Raw genomic sequence first — 23,844 nt, forward strand, 5'->3', positions numbered from 1 at the left:
ACTCCATCTAGCCCTAGAGTGTTCTCCTCCTCTCTTTATTGGGAGTACTCAACTATCCCTCCAGCTTTGTTTAATTAATATTTACTGCCCATCACCAAGTCTTTGACTTGGAGCTAGTTAAGAATTTTGTTTCTTTCCCTGACTGGTGTGGCTCAGTGGATTGAGCCCCGGGTCAGTAGTTCAATTCCTGGTCAGGGCAGTGGCCTGGGTTGTGAGCCCGGTGTTTCTCTCACACATCTATGTTTATCTATCCCTCTCTTTTTCCCTTCCTTTCTCTCTCTCCAAAAATAAATACAATCTTTAAAATAATAATTAAAAAAAAGAACCTTGTTTCTTGGGGATTTAGAGAGTTGATTCATTGAGTTTATCCACTTCTTTTTTTCTGTTAAAAGGCTCAGCCTTCTGTGTCTTAAAAACAGCACCTTGAAGAACTTAACAACCTTTGTTATCATGCAGGCTTCTGGTACTTGATGATGTTGTCTTTGAGATTTTGAAGGAAAAATCATGCTTTGATCACCCAGAATTGTTTGTCTGTTACTGTTAATGCCATATAACCATTGTGCAAAAAATTTACTGTTTAATTTTTGTTTGTTTACTACAAATTGTGGAAAATATAGGAGCTTGTTAAACAAGAAGAAGTTTAAGTCCTGTGATTCTCTCATCCAGGCAAAACTCCTATTAGTATTTAGATGCATTTTTTGCAGCTTTTTTTCCTTATGTATATAATTAAATGGTACTGGAATATACAAATACAATTGTATTTGTTCCCTTTTCATGCAGAGTGAAATATATTTACATAAATAAAAGTACACATATATATTTTAAACAGACTTTGTGTTGGGTGGGGCAGCAAGAATTTTCCAGGTACTAACATCCTTTTTTTAAAAACCTGTGTTATAGAAAGATCTAGGGGATCATACAGTAAAAGCTTAAAAGCCAGAACATCTTTATACAAATTTGATAGGTAATGACAGTGGCATTTCAAGTCAGTGGCAAAGTTATTTCAGTAGTTCAGTAGGTGGTAAAGGGACAGGTTGTTTGGCTTTGGGCGAAAAATTAGACATTTACTTTACACTATGCAAAATGCTAAAGGTTCAAAACATTATATTAAAAATCACACTGTAAATTTAAAAGATTGCCCTGGCTGGTGTAGCTCAGTGGATTGAGCACGGGCTGTGAACCAAAGGGTTGTCAGTTCAATTCCCAGTCAGGGCACATGCCTGGGTTGTGGGCCAGGTCCCCAGCAAGGGCTATGCGAGAGGCAACCACTCATTGATGTTTCTCTCCCTCTCTTTCTCCCTCCCATCCCCTCTCTCTAAAAATAAAATCTTAAAAAAAATTGTGTATGGAAAGTGACATGATAAATACGGGAAGGAAGACTTTATCCAAACATAAAAGCAAAGGAAGAAACCATTACTGCTGTTGAGAATTTATTTTTTGTTTTTCTTTACTCACTGGTTAGTGTAAAATATTTCAATATATTTCTAGAGCTCCCCCGCCCAAGCAGCACTTTTGTGTGAGGTCACATACTGACTTGGTGTACTTTCATTATTGGGCTGTGTCAGTTGGGTGGATACTGCCAAGTGAGCAGGTTAACAGGACAAGAAATGAAGCTGTGTGTGTTTTAGTCTGTGTAAATGGACAGATTGGAATTTTCTTTGAAATTGTCCTTTTTTGCCCTGGCTGGTGTAGCTCAGTAGATTGAGCGTGGGCCTGCGAACCGCAAGATTGAGGTTCGATTCCCAGTCAGGGTATATGCCTGGGTTGCAGGTCGGGTCCCCAGTGGGGACCATGTGAGAGGCAACCATACATACATGGATGTTTCTCTCCCTCTCTTTCTCCTTCCCTTCCCCTCTCTCTAAAAATAAAAATATTTAAAAAAATGTTTCATTCTAAAACTAGAAAATTGAACAGAATTTATATTCACTTAGCTAAATGTTTGTCAAAAATAGAGGGCATGGAACTTTAATTTCCTTATGTTGTCTAGTGGGAAGTCTAGAGACATTCTCAGATTAATGAGTCCACAAATAGAGGCTCAAAGCCATGAAAGCGATTGTGACAAAAACAAAAATGTGACCAGCAGAGGCCGGTGAGAGGAAGGTGATTTCATGCCCTAAACTCACTGTTCCTAAAGGGCAGATGAGTGTTTGTTTAAAATCTGTAGACCAAGAACCAGAGGTCAAAGCTTTCCTAGTTTTTACTTTTCGTTTTATATCTTCCTATAGTACTTGAACAATTCTATTTAGAAAATGGATGTATTAGTGTTAACTCCTCTCCCCCTCTAGAAAAAAAAACAAACCAAAACCCCAAACAAACAAAAACGGAAAACCAGAGTGGAATTCCACACTGAAAACTTCCTGTTTCTAGGAAGAAAAGTTGGTCACTTCTTCTCCGTACTTAATACTAGACTTCAGATGAGGCTTAAGCCTCCAGAAGTACTGAAACTTGGAAAAGTAAAAGGAAATAAGGGCACCAGGAAGATTCTGGGGACTGCCCTTTGCCAAGCAATATTTGTGTGAAGGTTTCCTGGTTTTATAAACTTCATATGGAATGTTTCTTTGTGTTTGTCTTACTTATCTTCTCTCAGATTTGAGACAAGTTTTTGCTGCATGATCCTCTATATTTTTTTCTTTTCTTTTTTTTTTATGTAGGAGAAATATACTACTACTCAACCTCTATTGTAAGGTTGGCAGCCCTGAGATTTTTTTAATGTTATGGATGTGTTCCTACTCCCAAAGGAATGAGGAGCAGACAGTTCCACATGCGTTATATTTTTTTCTTTAAAAAAATTGCTTTGCCCTGGCTGGCGTAGCTCAGTGGATTGAGCGCAGGCCTGCAAACCAGACGATCGCGGTTCAATTCCCAGTAAGGGCACATGCCTGGGTTGTAGGCGAGTTCCCCTCAAGGGCCAATTCCCAGCAGGGGATGCACAAGAAGCAACCATACATTGATGTTTCTCTTCCTCTCTCCTTCACTTCCCCTCTAAAGATAAATAAATAAAATATTTTAAAAAATTGCTTTGACCCAGTAACTGTGATTCCAGCACAGGCAATCTTCAAAATATAGGCAGTCTCTCAGTATTTTATAAGACTGCAACTAATTGTTGAAGAAAATAAATTTGGGGAAATAAATTTCAGTTGACTTCTGCTGTCCTTCTGTAATGGAAGTAAAAAAACTGAAGTAAGTATAAGCATGGTAAAGAACCAGTTACTAATTGCTGTTCATGTAATCTCTCCTTTTGAGCAGGAGGGTATATGTAATTAGGTATTAGAATCACTTGTGAACTTCATAATGCTTTTGAGTCTGTGTCATGAGAGGTACATTCTTAAGAAGGAAATTCCAGTCATGATGTTCTTATCAAAGGGGAGCTTTGACATGTGCTGATGTGCTGAGTTTGTGGGTCGCCTGCACGGGAGTGGCGTGCTCTGAATATGTAACGGAAGGGTGGAGTGCTTGGACTACATGCTCTTCTTCCTCATATGTGCCATGGGCATCATTGATAGCTTAATGTTGAAGACTCATACCAGACCTTTTCATTTTCTACTTGGAGACGGTAACTCGAAGCCCCCTGAAGCAGCGAAGGAAGAGCTGGGCAAGGCAATAGGTGGTCAGAAGAGAGGTGAAAAAGGGACAAATGAGTTAAATTTCAGACGAGAGGCCAGCAGCAGCTGCTCTACCTTGTACTCTCTTTTTTTTTTTTTAAGATTTTATTTATTTATCTTTAGATAGGAAGGGAAGGAAAGAAGGAGAGAAATATCAGTGTATGGTTTCCTCTCATGAGTCCCCTGCTGGGAACTGGCTGGCAACCCAGGCATGTGCCCTGACTGGGAATCGAACCGCGATTGTGTGGTTCGCAGGTCCACTGAGCTACGCCAGCCAGGGCTTACCTTGTACTCTCTTGACCTGTGCTTGCCCTTTGTGCTCTGTTGTGCTTGGGGTTTCCTGGGAATTTTGATTTTAGACAGGGTAAGATATGCATTGTTTTTTATTTGTGGAAAAATATATTTACATTATATTATGTATATCATTATAAAAGAATAATTGCTGGGTCTCTTCTGTTTGAAAGCACCCATATATAATTTGTATGCTATACTTACACAGCAATCCACAGAAATGTTGCCAGTGTCAGTAAATTAGTTGCAGTAACATATTTTTTCTTTGGTCATACTCTTACTGTGGGTTTTTTCCCCAAGGTTTATACTAACCATTTACTAGGGAAAAGTATAACATTTATGGTTGTAAGTTACCTTTTTCCAAATGCAACAAAGCACCTACCATGTGTCAGCCATTCAGAGAGGACCAGGACACAGTCTTGTCTGCCAGTTGGAAGAGATGAGATAGGTAAACACCTTATATCTCTGTAACATAAAGCAAAACCTGTGGGCAGTGAAAGAGAGACTGATAATGGTTTAAGGAAACAAATCACTTTTCCAGACATTTGAGATTGACTGAGAGTCCTTTTGACAGAAAGGTTCACTTGTGTTACTCAAATCTTGCTGCTGCTTTTGTTCAGGAGGTGGTACTGATCAGGGAAGAATGGTGTGAAGGCAGCAGAGCACTCAGCCATCCATAGATAGATTGCTTTGTTGTCCTCTAGGTAATGATGGGAGTCTACCCACCCCTGCAGATTGGTTCTCGAGGTAAATACTCCAATGGAAAACTTACAGAATTGATTTCTGAATTTTAGTAGTGACCTAGTTATTTAAGACATTCAACTCCCTCCCCAACTTATTTTAATAGTGTTAAAAATAATAAGTTTTACATATATTTAATCCTCATGTCAACTTTGAAGTAAATAGTATTTTATCCCCATTTGATACATAAGAAAACTAAGGTTATCTGACTTGTCCAGGATTACACAGTTAAGGAGAGATCGAGCTAGGGTTTGAACCTAGGCAGTCTGGCTCCAAAATTCATGTTCTTCTGTAAGCTGTGTTACAGAAGAATGTGAGCAGTATATGGCAAAATGGAATTTGGTTGGTTCCAGTGGGAGGTGGGAAAGGACACATCCCCTGTCTCTTGGGTCTTGCCATTGCTAGGTGGCATACCTGTCCCTTTCCTGTAGGACATAGTTGGCAATGGAAATAGAGCATGTCAGTAGGAATCCTTGCTCCTAGCGTCCTTAATAGTCCTCTCTGTGATGGTCGCAGAGCAGTTTTGCATGTGTCTCACTGTCTCATGCGTGACTCTGCAGGAAAGATGGTATTGGTCTAGCGCTGGGTGGAGAGCGTGGTTTTGGCCTGTTTCATCCAGTACTGTGACACATGCTTTTTTGTTTGTCTTCAGTGTGGTAGTTTAGTGTAAAAAATATTTATGGAAACAATTTTCAGATGTCATTAATTGGAAAAATAAGGTGATATAATAAAACTTCACTTTGGATTCCAGGTCCATGCAGCTGCCCTGACTATTCACTCTGATGCAAGTGTGATTGGCCTGTGCGTTTCAAGATAGAAAAACAGTGATATAATTTTGACTTCTCTCTACTTATTTTGTTACTAGGAGCCCTAAGGAATCTACAATATGAATAATTCTCTGGAGAACACCATCTCCTTTGAAGAATATATCCGAGTAAAGGCGCGGTCTGTCCCACAACACAGGATGAAGGAATTTCTGGACTCACTAGCCTCTAAGGGGCCAGAAGCCCTTCAAGAGTTCCAGCAGACGGCTACTACTACCATGGTCTACCAGCAGGGCGGGAACTGCATTTATACAGACAGCACCGAAGTGGCCGGGTCATTGCTTGAACTTGCCTGTCCAGTCACCACCAGTGTTCAGCCACAGACCCAGCAAGAACAGCAGATCCAGGTTCAACAGCCACAGCAGGTTCAGGTAAAAGGGCAATGTTGAGGTGCATCCCATTTAATAGACTTTATTTGCCATCATGGTTTGGGTTAGTAAAAGCATCACATCTATGTACAGTGTCAGAGGTTATTTTCACTAAAGGGAATACTTGGACTTTTTAAAAAACTTTTATCATTTAAAAATTTTGTTTATCTTTAGAGGGGAAGGGAAAGAGAGAGGGAGAGAAATGTCAATGTATGGTTGTCTCTCCTGTGTCCCCTTGCCAGGAATCGGCCAGCAACCCAGGCATGTGCCCTGACTGGGGATCAAACCGCAATCCTCTGATTCGCAGGCTCGCACTCAATCCACTGAGCTATACCAGCCAAGGCTACTCGGACTTTTTATTTTTTTCTTTATTTTTAAAAAAAATATATATTTTATTGATTATACCATTACAGTTGTTCTATTCCCCCCCTTCATTCCCCTCCACCCACACACTCCCTCCCCCACCATTCTCCCCCCTTAGTTTATAACCACGTGTCTCAAGTTCTTTAGTTCTCCTACTATTCTTGCCCTCCCCCCTATCTTTTCTATCTACTGTCTATGCTATTTTCTGTACCTTCTCCCCCCCCCCACTCCCCTGTTGCCAAACCCTCCGTGTGTTCTTCATTTCTATGGTTCCACTCCTGATCTAGCTGTCCTCTTGGTTTGCTTTTGTTTTAGGTGTGGTTGTTAATAACTGTGAGTTTGCTGACCTTTCACTGTTAATATTTTTCATCTTCTTTTTCTTAGATAAGTCCCTTTAGCATTTCATATAATAAGGGCTTGGTGATGGTGAACTCCTTGAAATTGACCTTATCTGAGAAGTGCTTTATCTGTCCTTCCATTCTAAATGAAAGCTTTGCTGGATAAAGCAATCTTGGCTGTAGGTCTTTGGATCATGACTTGGAATACTTCTTTCCAGCCCCTTCTTGCCTGTAAGGTCTCTGTTGAGAAATCCGCTGACAGTCTGATGGGTACTCCTTTGTAGGTGACTATCCCCTTATCTCTTGCTGCTTCTAGGATTCTCTCCTTCATTTTAGTCTTGACTAATGTAATGATGATGTGCCTTGGTATGTTTCTTCTTGGATCCAACTTCTTTGGGACTCTCTGAGCTTCCTGGATTTCCTGGAAGTCTATTTCCTTTGCCAGACTGGGGAAGTTCTCCTTTCTTACTTGTTCAAATAAGTTTTTGACTTGTTGCTCTTCCTCTTCCCCTTCTGGTACCCCTATAATTCAGATGTTGGAACGTTTAAAGATGTCCTGGAGGTTCAGGACATCAATGCCTCTCCTCATTTTTTGAATTCTCATTTCTTCATTCTTTTCTGGTTGGATGTTTCATTCTTCCTTCTGGTCCATTCCATTGATTTGAGTCCCAGTTTCCTTTCCATCACTACTGGTTTCCTGTGCATCTCCCTTCATTTCAATTAGTTTAGCCTTCATATGTTCCTCTAATTTGTGGCTAAAATCAACCAGTTCTGTGAGCATCCTGATGACCAGTGTTTTGAACTGTGCATCTGAGAGGCTGGCTTTTTCTTGGTCGCTTAGAGTTATTGGTTCTGGGGCTTTGAGTTCTTCTTGAGTCATCTTTTGGCCTGTTCGTGCCTGTTATGTATCAGGATTGAAGCCCTAGGTGTTCACCAGAGCAGGGCAACTCAGTCGCTGGGTTGTGACGCTGTACGTGGGGGCGGGGTCAGAGAGGAGCAATGGCGGTCTCGTCTGCCACTGCCACCGCAGCTGCCACCATCACCTGGGACCCATGCGTTTCGTCTCACTGTTCGAGAATGTGCGACCGCAGTCAGTCTGCCCTGCACCCTCACTGGGTCCGCGCTGCTACCCGGCTGCTACCCCAGCCGCCTATGTGCCTGTGTCGGGGGATCTTTCCTGCCCGATCCTGCTCCACTGCTGGCTCCACCCCTCTTACTGGTCTGGTTGATTGGTTCGTTGTTGTCTGACTTCGGTATAGTTCAATTTTCTGTTCTTTGGCTGTGTCTTTGTTTACTAAACCTTTGTTGTATTCAAACCTGGTTGTGGGAGAAGGCACAGTGTTTCCACCTATGCCTCCATCTTGGCAGAAGTCTACCTACTTGGACTTTTTAAAACATTTTCTTTAACGCAAAGGCTTTCATATTTCATAGTTGATGCATACTAAAAATGTTTGCATCCACTGTAAACTGAAGACCACAGATATTTGCTGTTTGTGTTGGTGAATTGAACAGTATAGAAATTAGAGGTTGTCTGGGGCTGGATTTGGATGTTACATAGCTGAGAGTGACTGAGGTTTCTCTTTGGTTTGTCACCCTGAGCAGATCAAAAGCATAGGAGGGTTAGTCTTGGCTCATTACTACAAGCATGACATTTGGAACTCGTTTTGAAATGGGGAGGCTGATGTATTTTAGAGATCTAGTTGTATGGTTCCCTGACTCAGGTCACCCACGGGTTCCTAGTTCTGCAGTTGCTATGTGTGAGCTTCAAGAAATAATGCTAATTGATAACAAACTTACTGAAAGAGGAAAATCTAACACGTTTGCTAAGATGGTAAAAGTTTTTCTCTACAGGGGTTCTTTTTTTCTTTTTTAAGTTTGTTTCTTTGTTTATGGAGGGGAAGGGAAGGAGAAAGAGAGGGAGAGAAACATCAGTATGTGGTTGCATCTTGTGTGCCCCTACTGGGGGACCTGGCCTGCAACCCAGGAATGTGCCCTGACTGGGAGTCGACCAGGTATCAAACTGGCAACCTTTTGCTCTACAGGATGATGTCCAACACGGTCAGGGACGGAAAGATACTTTAAATTTTTTTCTAGTAGTGCTGGAAAAAAACAAATGCCATAAAAACCTACTAAATCTTTGCCTGGGTCCAGTAGCTCAGCCAGTAGCATCGTCAACACACCAGAAAGGTTTCAGATTCACTCCAATCAGGCATGTACCAAAGCTGCAGTTTGGTCCCCTGTCGGGGTGCATACAAGAGGCAAACCAGTCGATGTTTCTCTTTCTCCCCCACCTTTTCCTCTCTCTAAAATTGATAAACATATCCTCAAGTGAGGATTAAAACAAAACACAAAAAAACCCACTAAATGTGAGAAATTGCTAAAATAGAGGAAGCAGACAGAGTTGGGTGATAGAGGAATTCTTGTAGGAGTGAACTTTTAGGGAAGGTGGAGCAGTCCTCAGGACGCCCTGAGCCAAAAAGTGAAGAACAGGAAGAGCCAGAGAGGTCCTCTGGGGCAGCCTCAGACCCGTGGCTTGGGAACTAAGGACTTTAAATACTAATGTGTCTATATATATTATGAATCAATATTAGGTATGGGATGAAGACAGCGCTGCTGATGAGTATGGAAAGGATATACCATATTTTTTGGACTGTAAGACATGTACACAAACATCCCACCCCCATTTGGGAGGAAAATGCAGCAGAGACCCTGCTCCCACCTCCTGTGGCCCCACTCTACTGCCCCCACCCCCCACAGCGAGCTAAGTATGCTACATTCTGACTATAAGATGCACGCCCTTTCCCCCCAAATTTGGGGGGAGTGTGTCTTATAGTCCGAAAATACAGGTACTCCATTTAGTAGTAAGGCTCTTCTTTTGGGACATAAAGTCAGATACCTCTCAGAATACAAATAATGTATAGGTGGTTTAAAGGGTTCACCTAAAAACAAAACCAAACCATTAAAAGACAGTATAGGAAATTTTTGTAAACTCTTAAGATAGCTTTTTCCTATCTTCTTTACCTTGGAGGAAACTTTGAAATAATTTTCAGGTCTTAGGGAATCCCTGCATAAACAATTATATTTACAGCTCAAGGAACGTTAGCTTAATCAGCAAGTTAGACATTTAATAATTCAGTAATAATTGTCAGTGCTTTTTTTATAATCATTTTTCTCTATGGCCGTACATTTTGGCCAGTTAGGCTGTTGTGTGATTCCCTTCCCCACACAGGTTATCAGTTTTAATTCAAGTTACTAGTATAGAGGAAACTTTATTTTTTTTCTTTAAAAAAAAAGATTTCCACCCTGGCTGGTATCGCTCAATGGATTGAGTGACGGCCTGCAAACCAAAGGGTCACCGGTTCTATTCCCAGTCAGGGCACATGCCTGGGTTGCAGGCCAGGTCCCCAGTAGGGGACACATGCGAGGCAGCCACACATTGATGTTTCTCTCCCACTCTTTCTCCTTCCCTTCCTCTCTCTCTAAAAATAAAATATATATATATTCTTTAAAAATAAATAAGATTTTAAAAATAAATAAAAGAGATTTCCTGTATAAGGACTTTGGGTGTTTTTTGTTTGTTTTGGGTTTTTTTTGTGGGGTTTTTTTTTTTTTTTTTGCCTTTTTCAAGTAAGTAGTCATAAAAATCTTATCACAAATTTTTACCATACAAGTTGCTAAGATAAGGTTTGTGTTACATGATGTGTGCTGACTCGTGCACTGACTAGCAGTGCCCACATGGTTATGGACAATCAAGACAAATTCACACGGACTGTTGAATCCTGTGGGGAAAAAAGGCAGGATACTCTCTCTAGGGGAGAGTACCGCACACCTTTTGCCTACACATGCTTTTATTTATTTATTTTTTTGCGCAGGCATTCAGGTACAAGTTTATTAATCATGTATAGATGGTAAACAGCAGATAGTATACAAAAAACCATTGGGGCTTGTCCTTAAATGAAGGTCTATCAACTAAAAGACCATAAAACTGTGGGAAAATAAAAACATTTAACTAAAAGTATGCTTAGCAGAGCAGATCTCACAGGTTTGTTAAGAATTCTTTATCTTACCAGATTACCTGGGCCCTCCGCTAGCTGGTGAAAGGCTAGCTGGTGAAAGGTTGCACCTTCTTACCCTCACAGGTATTCAGACTTAAGTCGATTAGAGCCAGGATGCGCTTCTCCCAGAGGACATGGGGACTGGGCTATATTAGAGTAAGGGGGAGGGAGGAGGGCTTATCACTCCTTGTCACAGCACCCTCCCCACCCAGTCCTGCCATGATGGCCTCCCAAGTGATGGAGCCTGGCTTAGGTTGCCCCCCCCCCCCCGGGGGTCTTATTTGTCACTGACTTCCCATCATGCTTTGGGGGCAGGGGGATGAAGTAGGGGTAGCATCTGCTGCCAGAGACAAGCCTTGTCTCCTCAGTGGCTCACATCCCAGAGGTTGCACACTCAGCCTTAAATGGCTGCAGTTCCTGAAACCAGGCAGAGCAGTTCCCAACAGTGTGCAAGAGTATTTTTTTCTCCCTCTATTTAAAATTAAAAATGACCTTTTAGCCATGCTTTCTTGGACCAAAGGGTAGTTAAGCTTAGCTTATCTTTCTTGAGACTAATCTTTCCTTTTTATAAATTTTTACGACTGTTAAAGACAAGTATATTTTCTTTAATAACTAGCTTAAGCCAAATGAAATTTAATTTTTATAGAAGTTGGCTTTGTAGATTTAATTTAAATAAAAATTATAAATTATATTAACTGATGTTACATAAAAATTGACAGTGTTAATAAATCTAAAACTTCTAAATCATGTTGGATAGTATTAATTCAAATATGGCTAAAATTACAACTTTATATAAAACTTTGGAAAAATTTTGTTAGTGCCAGGCTCGAACATAGGCATAGCAGTTACAGAATTATTGTACACTCCTATTGGTTTCTTCATCTCTTTTATAGGTCTACGTATACTACTTTAAAAGTATAATGTTTTTTGTCCTGGCCACTGTGGCTCAGTGGATTGAGTGGAGAGTAGGGAACCCTCAGTGTGCTGGGGACATAGGAGTTTAGATCAAAGAGAGTTGGCAAATGTGGTTGGTTATCTGAGGAAAGTACATTCTGAATTAGAATGGGAGCCTGCTTATTTGAAAATTGCAAAAAGACTAGTGTAACTACAGTTCACCGAGTTGAGTACATGGGTGAGATGAGAGAGGTGACGTACATGCACTGGAGTGAAGGGCTGAGCAGACGGCCTTCTCCATTCTAGTGTTAAATGCTGTCTGCCCCATGGTATTGTCTTTCAACCTAACTCTTGATGAGAATGAAAATATATACTTATACTAATATTATTTAAAACTTCAAAAGTCTACTATTGATATCTTGAGGGCTGAGGCTGTTTTTCCAGATTGCAAGTACAGTTTTCTGTTTTATATTCCCTGCCCTGCTCCCCCCAGTGCTCCCCACCTCCCTTCCATTTCCGCCCCCCACCTTAATTATTGTCCATGTGTCCTTTATACTTATTCATGTGAGTCCCTCCCCTTTTCCCCTATGATTCTCTCCCCTCTGGACCCTGTCAGCCTGTTCTGTATTTGAGTGTCATTGGTCATATTTTGCTTGCTTGTTTGTTTTGTTGTTTAGATTCCTGTTAAAGGTGAGATCATATGGTATTTGTTTTTCACCACCTGGCTTATTTCGTTCAACATTAAAATTAGATTGCTTTTTAAAAACCACTTGTCATCACCCCAGAGTTTGCTCTGCTCTCATGACTTCATCTGTCCAGACTATGAGCAGCACCTCGAATTTGACAAAGTAATTATGTGCTTAGAACAGTTTTAACTTGCCAGGGAATAAAGGTATATGTCAGAAGTTGATTAGAAGAGTAATTAAATTGAACTGTGTTCCTTTACTCCCTTCTACTGTCATACTCATACTTCTGACCACCAAAGGTGTGGGTTATTTCCTACACAGACCAATTCTCCAGCACCAGCTGGCTTTCCTACAATTCAATTAAGTTCTGACACTATCTACTTATAGTTAATGTCAGATTGTACAAGTTAAGGATCAGTCCCTTGAGACTGTCACCTACTTCAGACACCAGTTGCATGTTCCAGGTTGTCACCTGTGCTTCTCACTGCCTAGCTATAAATTGGGAGCTCTCAGCCCTGGCTGGTGTGTGGTTCAGTGGATTGAACACAGGCCTATAAACCAAAGGGTCGCCAGTTCGATTCTCAGTCAGGGCACACATGCTTGAGTTGTGGACCAGGTCCCCATTTGGGGGTGCTAGGGAGGCAACCACACATTGATGTTCTCCTCTTTCCTTTTTCTCTCTCTAAAAATAAAAAAAAATATTAAAAAAAAATAATAAATTGGAATTCTCAGTACCCTTCCTTGGGTTCAGTAATTTGCTAGAACAGCCCACATTTTGGTTTGGGCTGTAAACTCAGGGAAACACATTTATTGGTTTATTATGTAATAAAGGATATAGCTAAATGGTGCGAGGTTCTGAAGACTAAAGCACCTTCCCAGCACACAGATATGTTCACCAACTCAGGAGCTCCCAGAACCTCATATTTTTAGTATTTTTACGGGGGCTGAATCACACAGGTATGACTGATTAATAACCCAACTTTTAGCCCCTCTTCCCTCTCCACAGAATGGGTAATGGAGGTTTAAAGTACCAAGCTTGTAATCATGGTTTGATCTTTCTGGTGCCTGGCAGCCATCTAGGAGTCTACTGAAAGTTGCCTCATTAGAACATGTAATGCTCCTAGCACCTTTATTACTAGGAAATTACAAAGGTTTTAGGATCTCTAGCCCAGAATCAGAGACAGTGACCAAAATTTATATTGGTTATATCACAGAATCACAGTGTGTGTGTGTTTGAGATAGAGAGGCACTTTCTGAAGGCAGAAGGAAGAGGCTCCATGTTCATGCCCTCACAGTGTGTAGAATTCTAGGAGAAAAGCCCGTTTCCTGTTGCTGGCAGGTCTGCCTGAGCTAAGTGAAGGGTGTTCATTTGGAGCTTGCTTTTCAAGAGCCCTCCTGCGTTGATTACTTCCTAAAGCATCCACATGGAGTTAAATGTGTGTGCCAGAGGGAAGGCCCTCTGATGCTGGGTCCCAGGGATTGGGTTTTGCTTATTAGCACCTATAGAATTGCTTGTTTCTTCTCTGCCCTTCCACAGGACAGGAACTAAGGCTTCAAGGGTGGCCAGCCAGATTGGGCTATTTAAGTTAAGGATGCTTTGGAAAAGGGGACTTCTTAGCATTTCTTTTGGTGCTAGAAGTAAACATCTCAAAGCTTCAGTGGCTTAAAGTGCAACTCTTCCTCCCTTGTCATCCCAACCTTCATGTCTTTTCCTTGCTGTCACACATTCCCTCCATGCTGGGACAGTTCCTAACCCCTCATTGCAGTGCAGAACTGCTGAGTGAGAAGTGAGGTGATCAGGAGCCAGATTTGGCCCTTAGACAAACAGGAGTTTCTTGTGCCTCTGCTGCATTAGACATGTCATCTTAGGCAGCTGTCTTAACCACGATGTTGAGTCCATTATCTACATCATGGAAATAAAAAGAAATTAGGTATTATAGTTACTTTGAAGATTACATGAATTACAAGTCCTAAGCATACTGCTGGCACATAGTAAGCGCTCAGTAAATAAATAAAAACTGCTGCTGCTGGTTCCTCCTTTCTCTTCTCCTCGTTAGTGTCATTCCTACCTAGGGCCCAGGTTGCTTCTTAGACATTTGAAAAGTATCCAGACAAAGGGTGGAAATGGGAGGGGGGGAGCACGGGGCGGGGGGGCGGGGAAGTATCCAGATAAGCATTTATTTATAAATAAGTATTCCCAGTTTGCTATTTTTGCCCTTTTATAAAAAGACCTAATTTTTAAAAGATTTTTTATTGTTGTTACTCTGTTAACAGTTGTCCCAATTTTTCCCCTTTGCCCTTCTCCTCCCTTCCTGCCGCCCACTCCCATAGTCAATTTCCTAAAAAGACGTATAATGTTACAGATACAATTCAAACCTGTGGTACCCCTCTCTATACCCCCCTCTCCTACCTTAAATATGATCTTAAAGTTTTCAAATTGGTATGGTATTGAATATTTTCTGTATCCATCTGAGTTTCAATTTTTAGTTAAAATATAAGGCCACATATTTCCTCCTCTCCAGTCATTTACTCAGAAAAAGGATTGACTAAAGCATAGTGGTTAGCTCAGGGAATTTGTGGGAGGGCCAGAGAATGGGTCTTGGAGGCTTGCTTGCCTGCTCTGGCAGAGATCTTAGCCACACCCCTGGGCACAGGTTCTCACCCTACCACAGTGTTTCGCTGGGATGTTTGCCATCCTGCTCCATTTATGCCACACTCTTCCAGTCACCAGAGAAATGAAGGTTGTGGTTCCTGTTGCTCCTTTTTTTCTGAGTCCAAGTTTCGTTCTGTGTGTCTAATGTGAGAATCCTTGGTCTCATGCCTGCACTCTACAGTGATTCTGCCTTGGGGAGGCAGCACACCATAGTGTGGTGCAGACATGTGTTTGTGGCCAAAAACAGGATTAAAATAAGCTATTCTCTCACAGCCTGACTGTCACTTTAGATTGATAAACTTTTTAAAAATATCTTACTTATTTTTAGAGAGAGGGGAAGGGAAGGAGAAAGAGAGGGAGAGAAACATTGTTGTGCAAGAGAGAAACAGTTGCCTCTTTCATGCCCCCAGCCAGTTACCCAGCCCTCAAACCAGGCACGAGCCCTGATCAGGAATTGAACTGGGCGACCCTTTGGTTTGCAGGCCAGCACTCAATCCACTGAGCCACACCAGCTAGGGCAAATTCCAATTTATTTACATCCTTACCAACACTTATTATTTGTCTCTTTTTAAAAGAGACAAATTTATTTTTTAGAGAGGGGGGAAGGAAGGGAGGGAGATTGACCGAGGACTGCACCTGCACCCTAAGCATGTGCCCCAACTTTCATTTTGCAGGGTGTCGCCCAACCAGTGGAGCCACACCGGTCATGTCCCAGCACCATCCTTGGTTAGCTTCTGTGATATGTCTCCTTGTGTTGTTAGATAAATGTAATTCCTCATTTGCTGTTTTGTTTTCCTCTTCCCTAATTCCTCCTTGTGTTGAGAGTAATTTAGATACGTATGTCTGATGGAGAAAAAAATCTTTCCTTGTTTATTTTGAAATTAAAAAAAAATTTGTAAGTTTACTTGAGCCAAATGATGATATACAACAGGAATCAGGATCTCAGATGCTGCCAGATCTTCCTTTTTTTGAGAGTACCTACCCTGTTCTGTATGCTGAAGTGATAGCAGTAAGTTGCATTATCAGGTATGTGAGATCCAGGGTATAGTCACCTTCCTTAGATTAGCTTATCAGGAGTCCTGTGGGGTTTTTTAATGGCCTCGCTATTAAAACAAACATGTCTTAAATACGCACTCTAGCAACACAAATATAAAACAGAAACACATTTCTCTATACAGAGAACAGATTTTTTGTTACTGGAGGTAGAAGGGCGAAGTGGGTGAAAGTCCCAATGGTGCACGAGAGATGGTAACGAGACTTGGGTGGTCGTCACTGTGTAGTGTGTTCAAATGTCGTATTACAGTGTTGTTTACCGGAAACTTACAGAGTGTTTGTTATAACCACTTTTACCTCAGGTTTATTGTAAGGAGGCACTCTAGGGAATCATTCAACAGTGCCTCCATTTTAGTAGCAAAGGGGGAGATACATCCAAAAGAGATTTCAAATGTTTTGTCTCTAGGTGGATAGGGATGGATGGGCATGGAAGAGGGTATTAGGGGGGGATAAAGAGTGATAGACAAAAATTAATTAAAAAAAAGTTTTCTCTCTGCTGTGTTTTGCACTAGCTGTCTGGGTGGGAGTGCTTCTGATCCTGAGGGTGGCAGTCGAGTGCCTGTGGAAGGAACGTACTTGTCCTTCTGACCTTTGAGAGCAGTGGCCCCCACGCTTTAGCGGGGTAAACTATTTTTTGAACATCCAAGTAAATACATATTTCTAAATTATACACTTGTATTACTATACCAATAAGCAAAACCAAAGGAGGTCACTTTTTTAAGAAGAGTAAAAAATGAGCAAGAATTCTGGTATTTCCTTCATAGACCACAGTTGATAGTTGTTGCTCTTAGGCGGATGCATATCACTCTTAGTGCAATGTGATGCAAATTTTGCACATGGTATTGGGGATTGTGTCTTCCTCAGAAGCTGTGGGTATGGCAGCCCTTCCCCCTCACATTACCGAGGGTCCCCTGTTTTCTTCCCTTTAGGGCTGGATTGTCAATGTTGCCTGGTTCACTCACTGATGAATTTTGTTGCTGCAGGTACAGGTGCAGGTACAGCAGTCTCCGCAGCAGGTTTCGGCTCAGCAGCTCTCCCCACAGCTTACCGTTCACCAGCCCGCCGAGCAGCCCTTCCAAGTCCAGGTGCAGATCCAAGGCCAAGCACCACAGCCGGCGGCCCCTTCCATCCAGACCCCATCTCTGCAGAGCCCCAGCCCCTCGCAGCTGCAGGCAGCCCAGATCCAGGTGCAGCACGTGCAGGCAGCCCAACAGATCCAAGCTGCAGAGATTCCAGAAGAGCACATCCCACATCAGCAGATCCAGGCTCAGTTGGTGGCTGGCCAGTCTCTTGCTGGGGGTCAGCAGATCCAAATTCAGACTGTGGGTGCCCTTTCTCCACCACCGTCCCAGCAGGGCTCACCTCGGGAAGGAGAGCGACGGGTTGGCACAGCCAGTGTTCTCCAGCCAGTGAAGAAGCGCAAAGTGGACATGCCTATCACTGTGTCCTATGCCATCTCAGGGCAGCCAGTGGCCACTGTGCTGGCCATTCCACAGGGCCAGCAGCAGAGTTATGTATCTTTAAGGCCAGACTTACTGACAGTGGACAGTGCCCACCTGTACAGTGCCACTGGGACCATTACTAGCCCTACAGGAGAAACCTGGACCATCCCTGTTTACTCTGCCCAGCCCCGGGGAGATCCTCAGCAGCAGAGCATTACCCACATTGCCATTCCCCAAGAAGCCTACAACGCAGTTCACGTCAGTGGCTCACCCACGGCCTTGGCCGCTGTAAAGCTGGAGGATGACAAGGAGAAGATGGTGGGCACCACATCTGTAGTGAAAAACTCCCATGAAGAGGTAGTACAGACCCTTGCAAACTCTCTCTTTCCAGCACAGTTCATGAATGGCAACATCCACATTCCAGTGGCTGTGCAGGCTGTGGCAGGCACATACCAGAATACAGCTCAGACTGTCCATATATGGGACCCTCAGCAGCAGCCACAGCAACAGACTCCCCAGGAACAGACGCCGCCGCCACCACCACCACCACAGCAACAGCAGCAACAGCAGCAGCTCCAGGTTACTTGTTCTGTAAGTGAGACTTATCTGTAGGGCACTCCACTCCCTGAGGACCCAGTGCAGCACAGAATTTGCCTGGCAACCTCTGACACCCCTGGTGGTTTATGCAATGATGTTAGTCTTGCCGTTGTATAGTATTTAATATTTCAGTTGGGGTGGGGCTGGGAGACAAAAGCAGCAGGTGAAGCTATGCAACAGGCAGAAGTGCTGTCCTGGTACGTGAAGGTAAATAAAATTGACCACTAACTGCTTTGGAGGTTGCCTGGGGTGCTTCATTGTTACCTCTTTTTAGGAAAGGTAAAATTCTGGTTAGAGACTAATGAGACATTCCTAGTGTTATCCTAGTCCCAGGGGCTACTTTTTGCATCACAAATGAAAGGATCTGGTAGAACCCCAGTAATAGTTTAACACATAGACACTGAACTCAGCTCAGTAGAGAGGAATTGGAATTGTTTCTTCTTTTGTTGTCATCTGTGGACATAGTGGAGGTGAATGAGAAGATCTAAAATACCTCCTCTTTGGCCTATCAGTTTAGGAGTCTTGCACAAGCCTCCTATGTAGTGGGATTTCCCAAAGTGTTGTTTTTTTTTTAAAAATTAATTTTTAGATGAAGGGAGAGAAAACAAATATATCAATTTGTTGTTCCACTTATTTATGCATTCATAGATTGATTTCTTATATGTTCCCTGACTGGGGATCGAACCCATACCCTTGGCATATTGGGATGGTACTCTAACGAGCTGAGCTACCCAGCCAGTGTTCCTTAAAAAGAGTCCAGATCAGCCTCAGTTAATTGAATTATCTGTCGTGGCAGCTATGTTGAAAAAAGTTTTTAAAGCCTTTTATTTTGAAATAGTTTAGATTTACAGAAAAGTTGCAAAAATAGAACTCTTGAAATTTAGCTTTAAAATTGTTTAGCTCTTCTATCTTTTCTAATTGTTAATCTTAAAGCTGTTATCTTTTAAGACTGTTATTAAACTTCCTGGTCCCTTGTCTAGCAGATCTTTAGAGTCCATCTACAAAAGGCCTCTGGTCTCATGGACATACTGAAGACTGTGTCCTCAGAGGGCAGGGGCTCGTAGGAATGCATGTAAGGGAGCTGGCACAAACAAGGCAGTGGCAGACCAGGAACCACACTCAGAAACGCGGGCTATAAACAATTTTGATTAGGCAAAAGCTGACCAAGTTATTTCATAAAGGCAACAGTCCATTATTGTAGGTGACTTTGTTAAGGAACTGTTGAATGTCCGGGTGTTGGGCCTAGCGGTAGAACAAGACAGAGTGATTGTTGCAGGCATCTTATAGTCTGGTTATAAGGCAGCACAATCAGGGTGCATTGTGTGCCGCACACACCAGGAAAAGTGGGGTATTCAGAAATCATTCTAGGTTAAAAAGTCAGCAGAGGCATCTCCGTGGAAAAAGTTGTGTATGCTTTCTTGTTTATAGCTTGCATTGACAAAAGAATGGAGGAGCATGAGTACAGAGCCAGGGATGGAAAGAAGAGACAGGGCTTAGGGCAACAGGAGAGGGGCCTGTGAGAGAGGAGGTAGTGCAGGGACAGCAGGGTTGTCTTCCCAGAGTGAAGAGGTGGTCTTAATCTAATGATCCATGGTGGGCAATTTGTCCAGAATCCAAAGAGTCCTGATAAGATGAAGAATCAAGAGCCAGTGTGTAGAATTGATTGCACGTAAGTGAGACCTGCCAGGAGACTTGTAACAGGGTTCTGTACTCAGCCTCTGCTCACAGGCACGGAACTCATCAGTCCTCTTCTCAGCTCTCCTGGGTCTGATGTTTAATTTGCAGGTCAGAGCTCTTCGTGCTCATTGGGCTCTAAATAAGTTGTACATTTGGGCCCTTCAGCAGGAGATCTTTTCTGGGGTTTTGTTTAGTGGACCCATGTTCTTCAGTGCTGTGTCTCCTTTGGGAAAATCTTCATAGGGACTTATCAAATATTACTAGAAAAAGAAAAATTGGGAAGAATGACCATCATGTAGGTAAGAAAGGTGAGTTTGTCCATTCACCCTACAAACATTCCTCTGCCTTCCTTTATCAGGTTCTGTGCTAGGCAACAGAGATGAGTAAGACAGTCTGCCCTTGGAGCACTCACAGCCCATGGAAGATAATTATGCGGTGATGTGAGTTCACCCAGGGAGAGCCGATGACAGTGTTGTTCCCCTTAACCTGGCATACCCTTTATGAAAGCTCTCATTGCCTGTCTTTTATTTTATATTTATTTTTTGAGAGAAGGAAAGGGAGGGAGAAAGAGAGGGAGAGAAACATCAATGTGTGGTTGCTTCTTGAGCACCTCCTGCTGGGGACCTGGCTGACAACCCAGGCAAGTGCCCTGTCTGAGAATCGAACTGGTGACCCCTTGGGTTCACAGGTTGGCGTGCAATCCACTGAGCCACACCAGTCAGAGCTCATTGCCCTGTCTTTAAAGCCAGACTTTAATGTCCTTTGGGAATGTCCTTCCCTTGACCTCTGATCCACCTCCATTAGTTGCCTCATTTTTCTGCTCTACTTTATTCCCAGAGTTCTCAAAGGGATTATCTGTACAAGCTAACTCCACTTGCTAACCCGTTTTCAAAACACAACTGAGCCGGCTCTTGTGAGCAGAGGTCAGCAGTGCCCAGGTCCAACAATGTATATGTTTTCAATCTCAGCAACACACAACACAGCTTTCTCGAAACTCTTCTTTGAGTTTTCATATTATTACACACTCCTGATTTTTCCCTTCTCCATTGATTCTTTTTAAAATTTATTTATTTATTTATTTAATTTATTTTTTTAGAGAGGAGAAGGGGAGAAACATCAGTGTGAGAAACATTGAATAGTTGTCTCTCACATGCACTCTGATGGGGGAGCCAAACCCAAGCATGTGTCCGGACTAGGAATTGAACCAGTGACCTTTTCGCTTTGCGCGAAGACGTCCAACCAACTGAGCAACACCAGTCAGGGCCCATTGATTCCTTGCCCTTCTTGGGAGACTGCTGGTGCCTCCTCCTCTCTGAATCATACATCTTGGTAGTGCTCAGAGCACAGTACTAGCCCTTTTTTCTTCAGGAATTTCTGTCCTTTGGCATGGTTTTTGAACCTGTTTTCCTCTGAAAATAGGTGTACAACCTTTTGGCGTCTCCGGGCCGCACATTAAGTAACACAGACACTAATGAAAACTGATGAGCAAAAAAAGGATTTTAAGCAAATTTACAATTTTGTGTTGGGCCGCATCCGTAGCCATCCTGGGCTACAGGCGGCACACCTGTGATGGTGCTGCTGCTAGAGATGCTGCTCTGGTCGCTGCCCTGGACACTCAGTGGCGTGCTCTGCCAGCATTGCTCTCCACGTTACATAGTTTAACTCATTTACTTCTCACGCCAGCCTTACGAGGTATATGCTGCCGTGTCCGTTTTACAAAGGAAGAAACTGAGGCACAGATAAATAAAACAGCAAGGCCAAAGTCATCATTAGCAAGTAGCAAGTTGCAGAGTTGGGATTCAACCGCAGACAGTTTGCAGCTCATCTTAACCTCTGTGCTGCAGTTGATCTGACACACACATCTTGTATCTCTAGACCGTGCCTTTCCCCTTAAGACCCTTATACACATTCAGCAGCTACTTACTTCCTTGAATTTAATTGAAGATCTCTCAGTGTTTCGTTAGCAACAACTGCCACTGCTGTAAACTTCCCCATCTTAGGAAGTGGTAGCATCAGCCAGCTACCTGTTGGTTTAAGCCAGAAGCCCAGGAGTCATCCTTGAGTCTGCTTTCCCTTAACTTCACAGCCAGCTCCTCAGCATGCTGCATTGGTTATACCACCAAACTTCTCAGAGTCTCTGAAATTATCTTCACTGCCACTGTGCTAGTCATTCCATTCTTCATAGATGAGCAAGAATCTCTCTCTTTTTGAAAAAAATTATTTATTTATTTATCTTTAGAGGGGGAAGGGAAGGACAGAGAGAGAGAAAAACATCAATGTATGGTTGCCTCTCATGTGTCCCCTGCCTGGGATCTGGCCTGCAACCCAGGCATGTACCCTGACTGGGAATTGAACCGCAATCCTTTGGTTCGCAGGCCCGCGCTCAATCCACTGAGCTACATCAGCCAGGGCCTCTCTCTCTTTTTTTTTTTAATGTAAGATCATGTCACTTTCCAGCTTAAACTCTCCAAGGGCTCTATTATAAGTAGAACAAAACAAAACAACAAAAAACCCCACTACTCCACAGTGTACAAGGCCCTACTTACATCAGTAGTTTTTAACCTTGGTGTGATCATTACTACCCCTACCCACCGAGAGGCATTTTGACACCTGTGAAAGAATTTTGGTTGTCAAGATGCCTGGGGATGTTACATTTAGTGGGTGGAGGTGCACACCGAAGGAGGCCTGACCCAGAAAAAAAGCCAGCAGAGAAGCACTGCCCCACCTACCTATGCAGTCAGACTCCTAGATTTTCAGCTTGCATAGATGGTGTTGCCATTGAACAAGGCAGGGAGGGTACTCCAAGAAGAGGTCTGTACTTCTGGATGGGGAAGGGATGAATTCTCTCCGTAGATGTTAGTTCGAGGTGGCTATGAGATGCTCCATTAGAGATGCACGTACCTACCGGGTATGTTAAGGGGAGGTGTAGTTAGCATAGTTGGAGGCACAGAGTTAGCAGTCACTTTCCCAGTTATGGAAATCAAACTGGGAAAGTGAGTGGAGACTCAACAAGGAGAACAGTAGCTGAACTAAGAAGTGTGTCTCGAGTGGAGTTCCAGGATTGACAGACATTTAAGGGCCTGGCAGTGGGATTTGCTTTACCTGCTTGTTTAGTAATGTGTATTGTCATAACTAGTGTGGTAGTTTTTATTTTTATGTGTCACGGATAAATGATTTTCCTTTCAATTTTAATGAAATTGAAAAAATTTCAATTTTTTTTGAAAATTTTTAATTTTTTTTCCAAAAAAAATTTTCTCTCCACATTCCTCAGCCCTGAAAGGGAGAATTGCTCAAGGAAATCTGTTTAGAATGTGGACAGGTGTGTGAGACCCAAGAACCTGTGCTTGGTTTGTGATGGTGTCTGTCCTACCTGATGAGGATTGTGATTGAGACTCATGGACATACTCTTCCCCTTTGTCTGCATGGCTTGGATGTCAGCCCACTGAGGATGGGGCCACTTTTCCTGTGGACGCAGGAAGCCAGAGCATTGCCCCTGGTCTTCAGAAAATGTCCTTAGGAGCACTATTAATGAAATGGAACATGAAAAAAATAGAACCTTATGTATAGCTAGAGAAGCCATATATATCCTTAAGTCTTCCTCCCTTATATTACAGTGGCAGGGAGAGGGACAGGAATTTGTTGTACTTTTCTTTCTCTAAACATGATTCCCAACTGTGGTTTGACCTGAAAATAACTTGGGAAACTTCTGAAAACACAGATAGGCCCTGGCTGGGTGGCTTTGCTGATTAAAGCATCGTTCTATGCACCAAAGGTTGTGGGTTCGATACCCAATCAGGGCACATAACTAGGTTGCGGTTTTGATTCCTGGCCAGGGTGCATACGGGAGGCAACCTATGAGTGTTTCTCTCTTTCTACCCCCTTCTTCTCTTGCTAACAATCAATAAACATTTCCTTGGGAGATTATTTTTAAAAACAATAGTTACTAAAAAATAAAAATACTAATAGCAGCAGGCTCTCATCTTAGACAAAGTGAATCAGAATCTCGGGATTAAGGCTTGGACGTGTGAGTATTTTTTTAAAGCAGTCTAGATGATTTTAAGGTGCATCCAAGATTAACGGTCACTGCTCTGGAAACTTGGTACTCAAAGTGTGGTCTGCAGACCAGCTCCCTCACTTGGAAGCTTATTTCAGTGGAAGTGCAGAGCCCCGGCTGGTGTGGGTCGGTTGGTTGAAGCATCATCCTGCAAACTTGGAAGGTTGCAGGTTCAGTCCCCAGCAATTGATGCTTCTCTCTGACAC

General features: G+C 42.7%; 1 protein-coding gene and 1 non-coding gene across 6 annotated transcripts in view; one reads left to right on the forward strand and one right to left on the reverse strand.

Annotated features, from left to right (window-relative positions):
• QRICH1 (glutamine rich 1) overlaps positions 1 to 23,844 on the forward strand; it is a 41,308-nt gene that overhangs the window by 4,894 nt on the left and 12,570 nt on the right. For all 5 annotated transcript variants that reach the window (XM_037049754.1, XM_037049752.1, XM_037049753.1 and 2 more), the window contains 2 exons: positions 5,500 to 5,829; positions 16,852 to 17,901. In XM_037049754.1, the coding sequence (XP_036905649.1) occupies positions 5,521 to 5,829; positions 16,852 to 17,901 (1,359 nt within the window). In that variant the 5' untranslated portion in view covers positions 5,500 to 5,520. The remainder of the gene's footprint in view (positions 1 to 5,499; positions 5,830 to 16,851; positions 17,902 to 23,844) is intronic.
• LOC118989660 (small nucleolar RNA U109) lies at positions 2,644 to 2,767 on the reverse strand. Its single transcript, XR_005067042.1, has one exon. It is a non-coding gene; the product is annotated as a small nucleolar RNA U109 (small nucleolar RNA).

The sequence above is a fragment of the Sturnira hondurensis genome, unplaced genomic scaffold (assembly GCF_014824575.4).
Source record: "Sturnira hondurensis isolate 20B ecotype Veracruz unplaced genomic scaffold, ASM1482457v3 Scaffold0006496, whole genome shotgun sequence".
NCBI lineage: Eukaryota > Metazoa > Chordata > Mammalia > Chiroptera > Phyllostomidae > Sturnira > Sturnira hondurensis.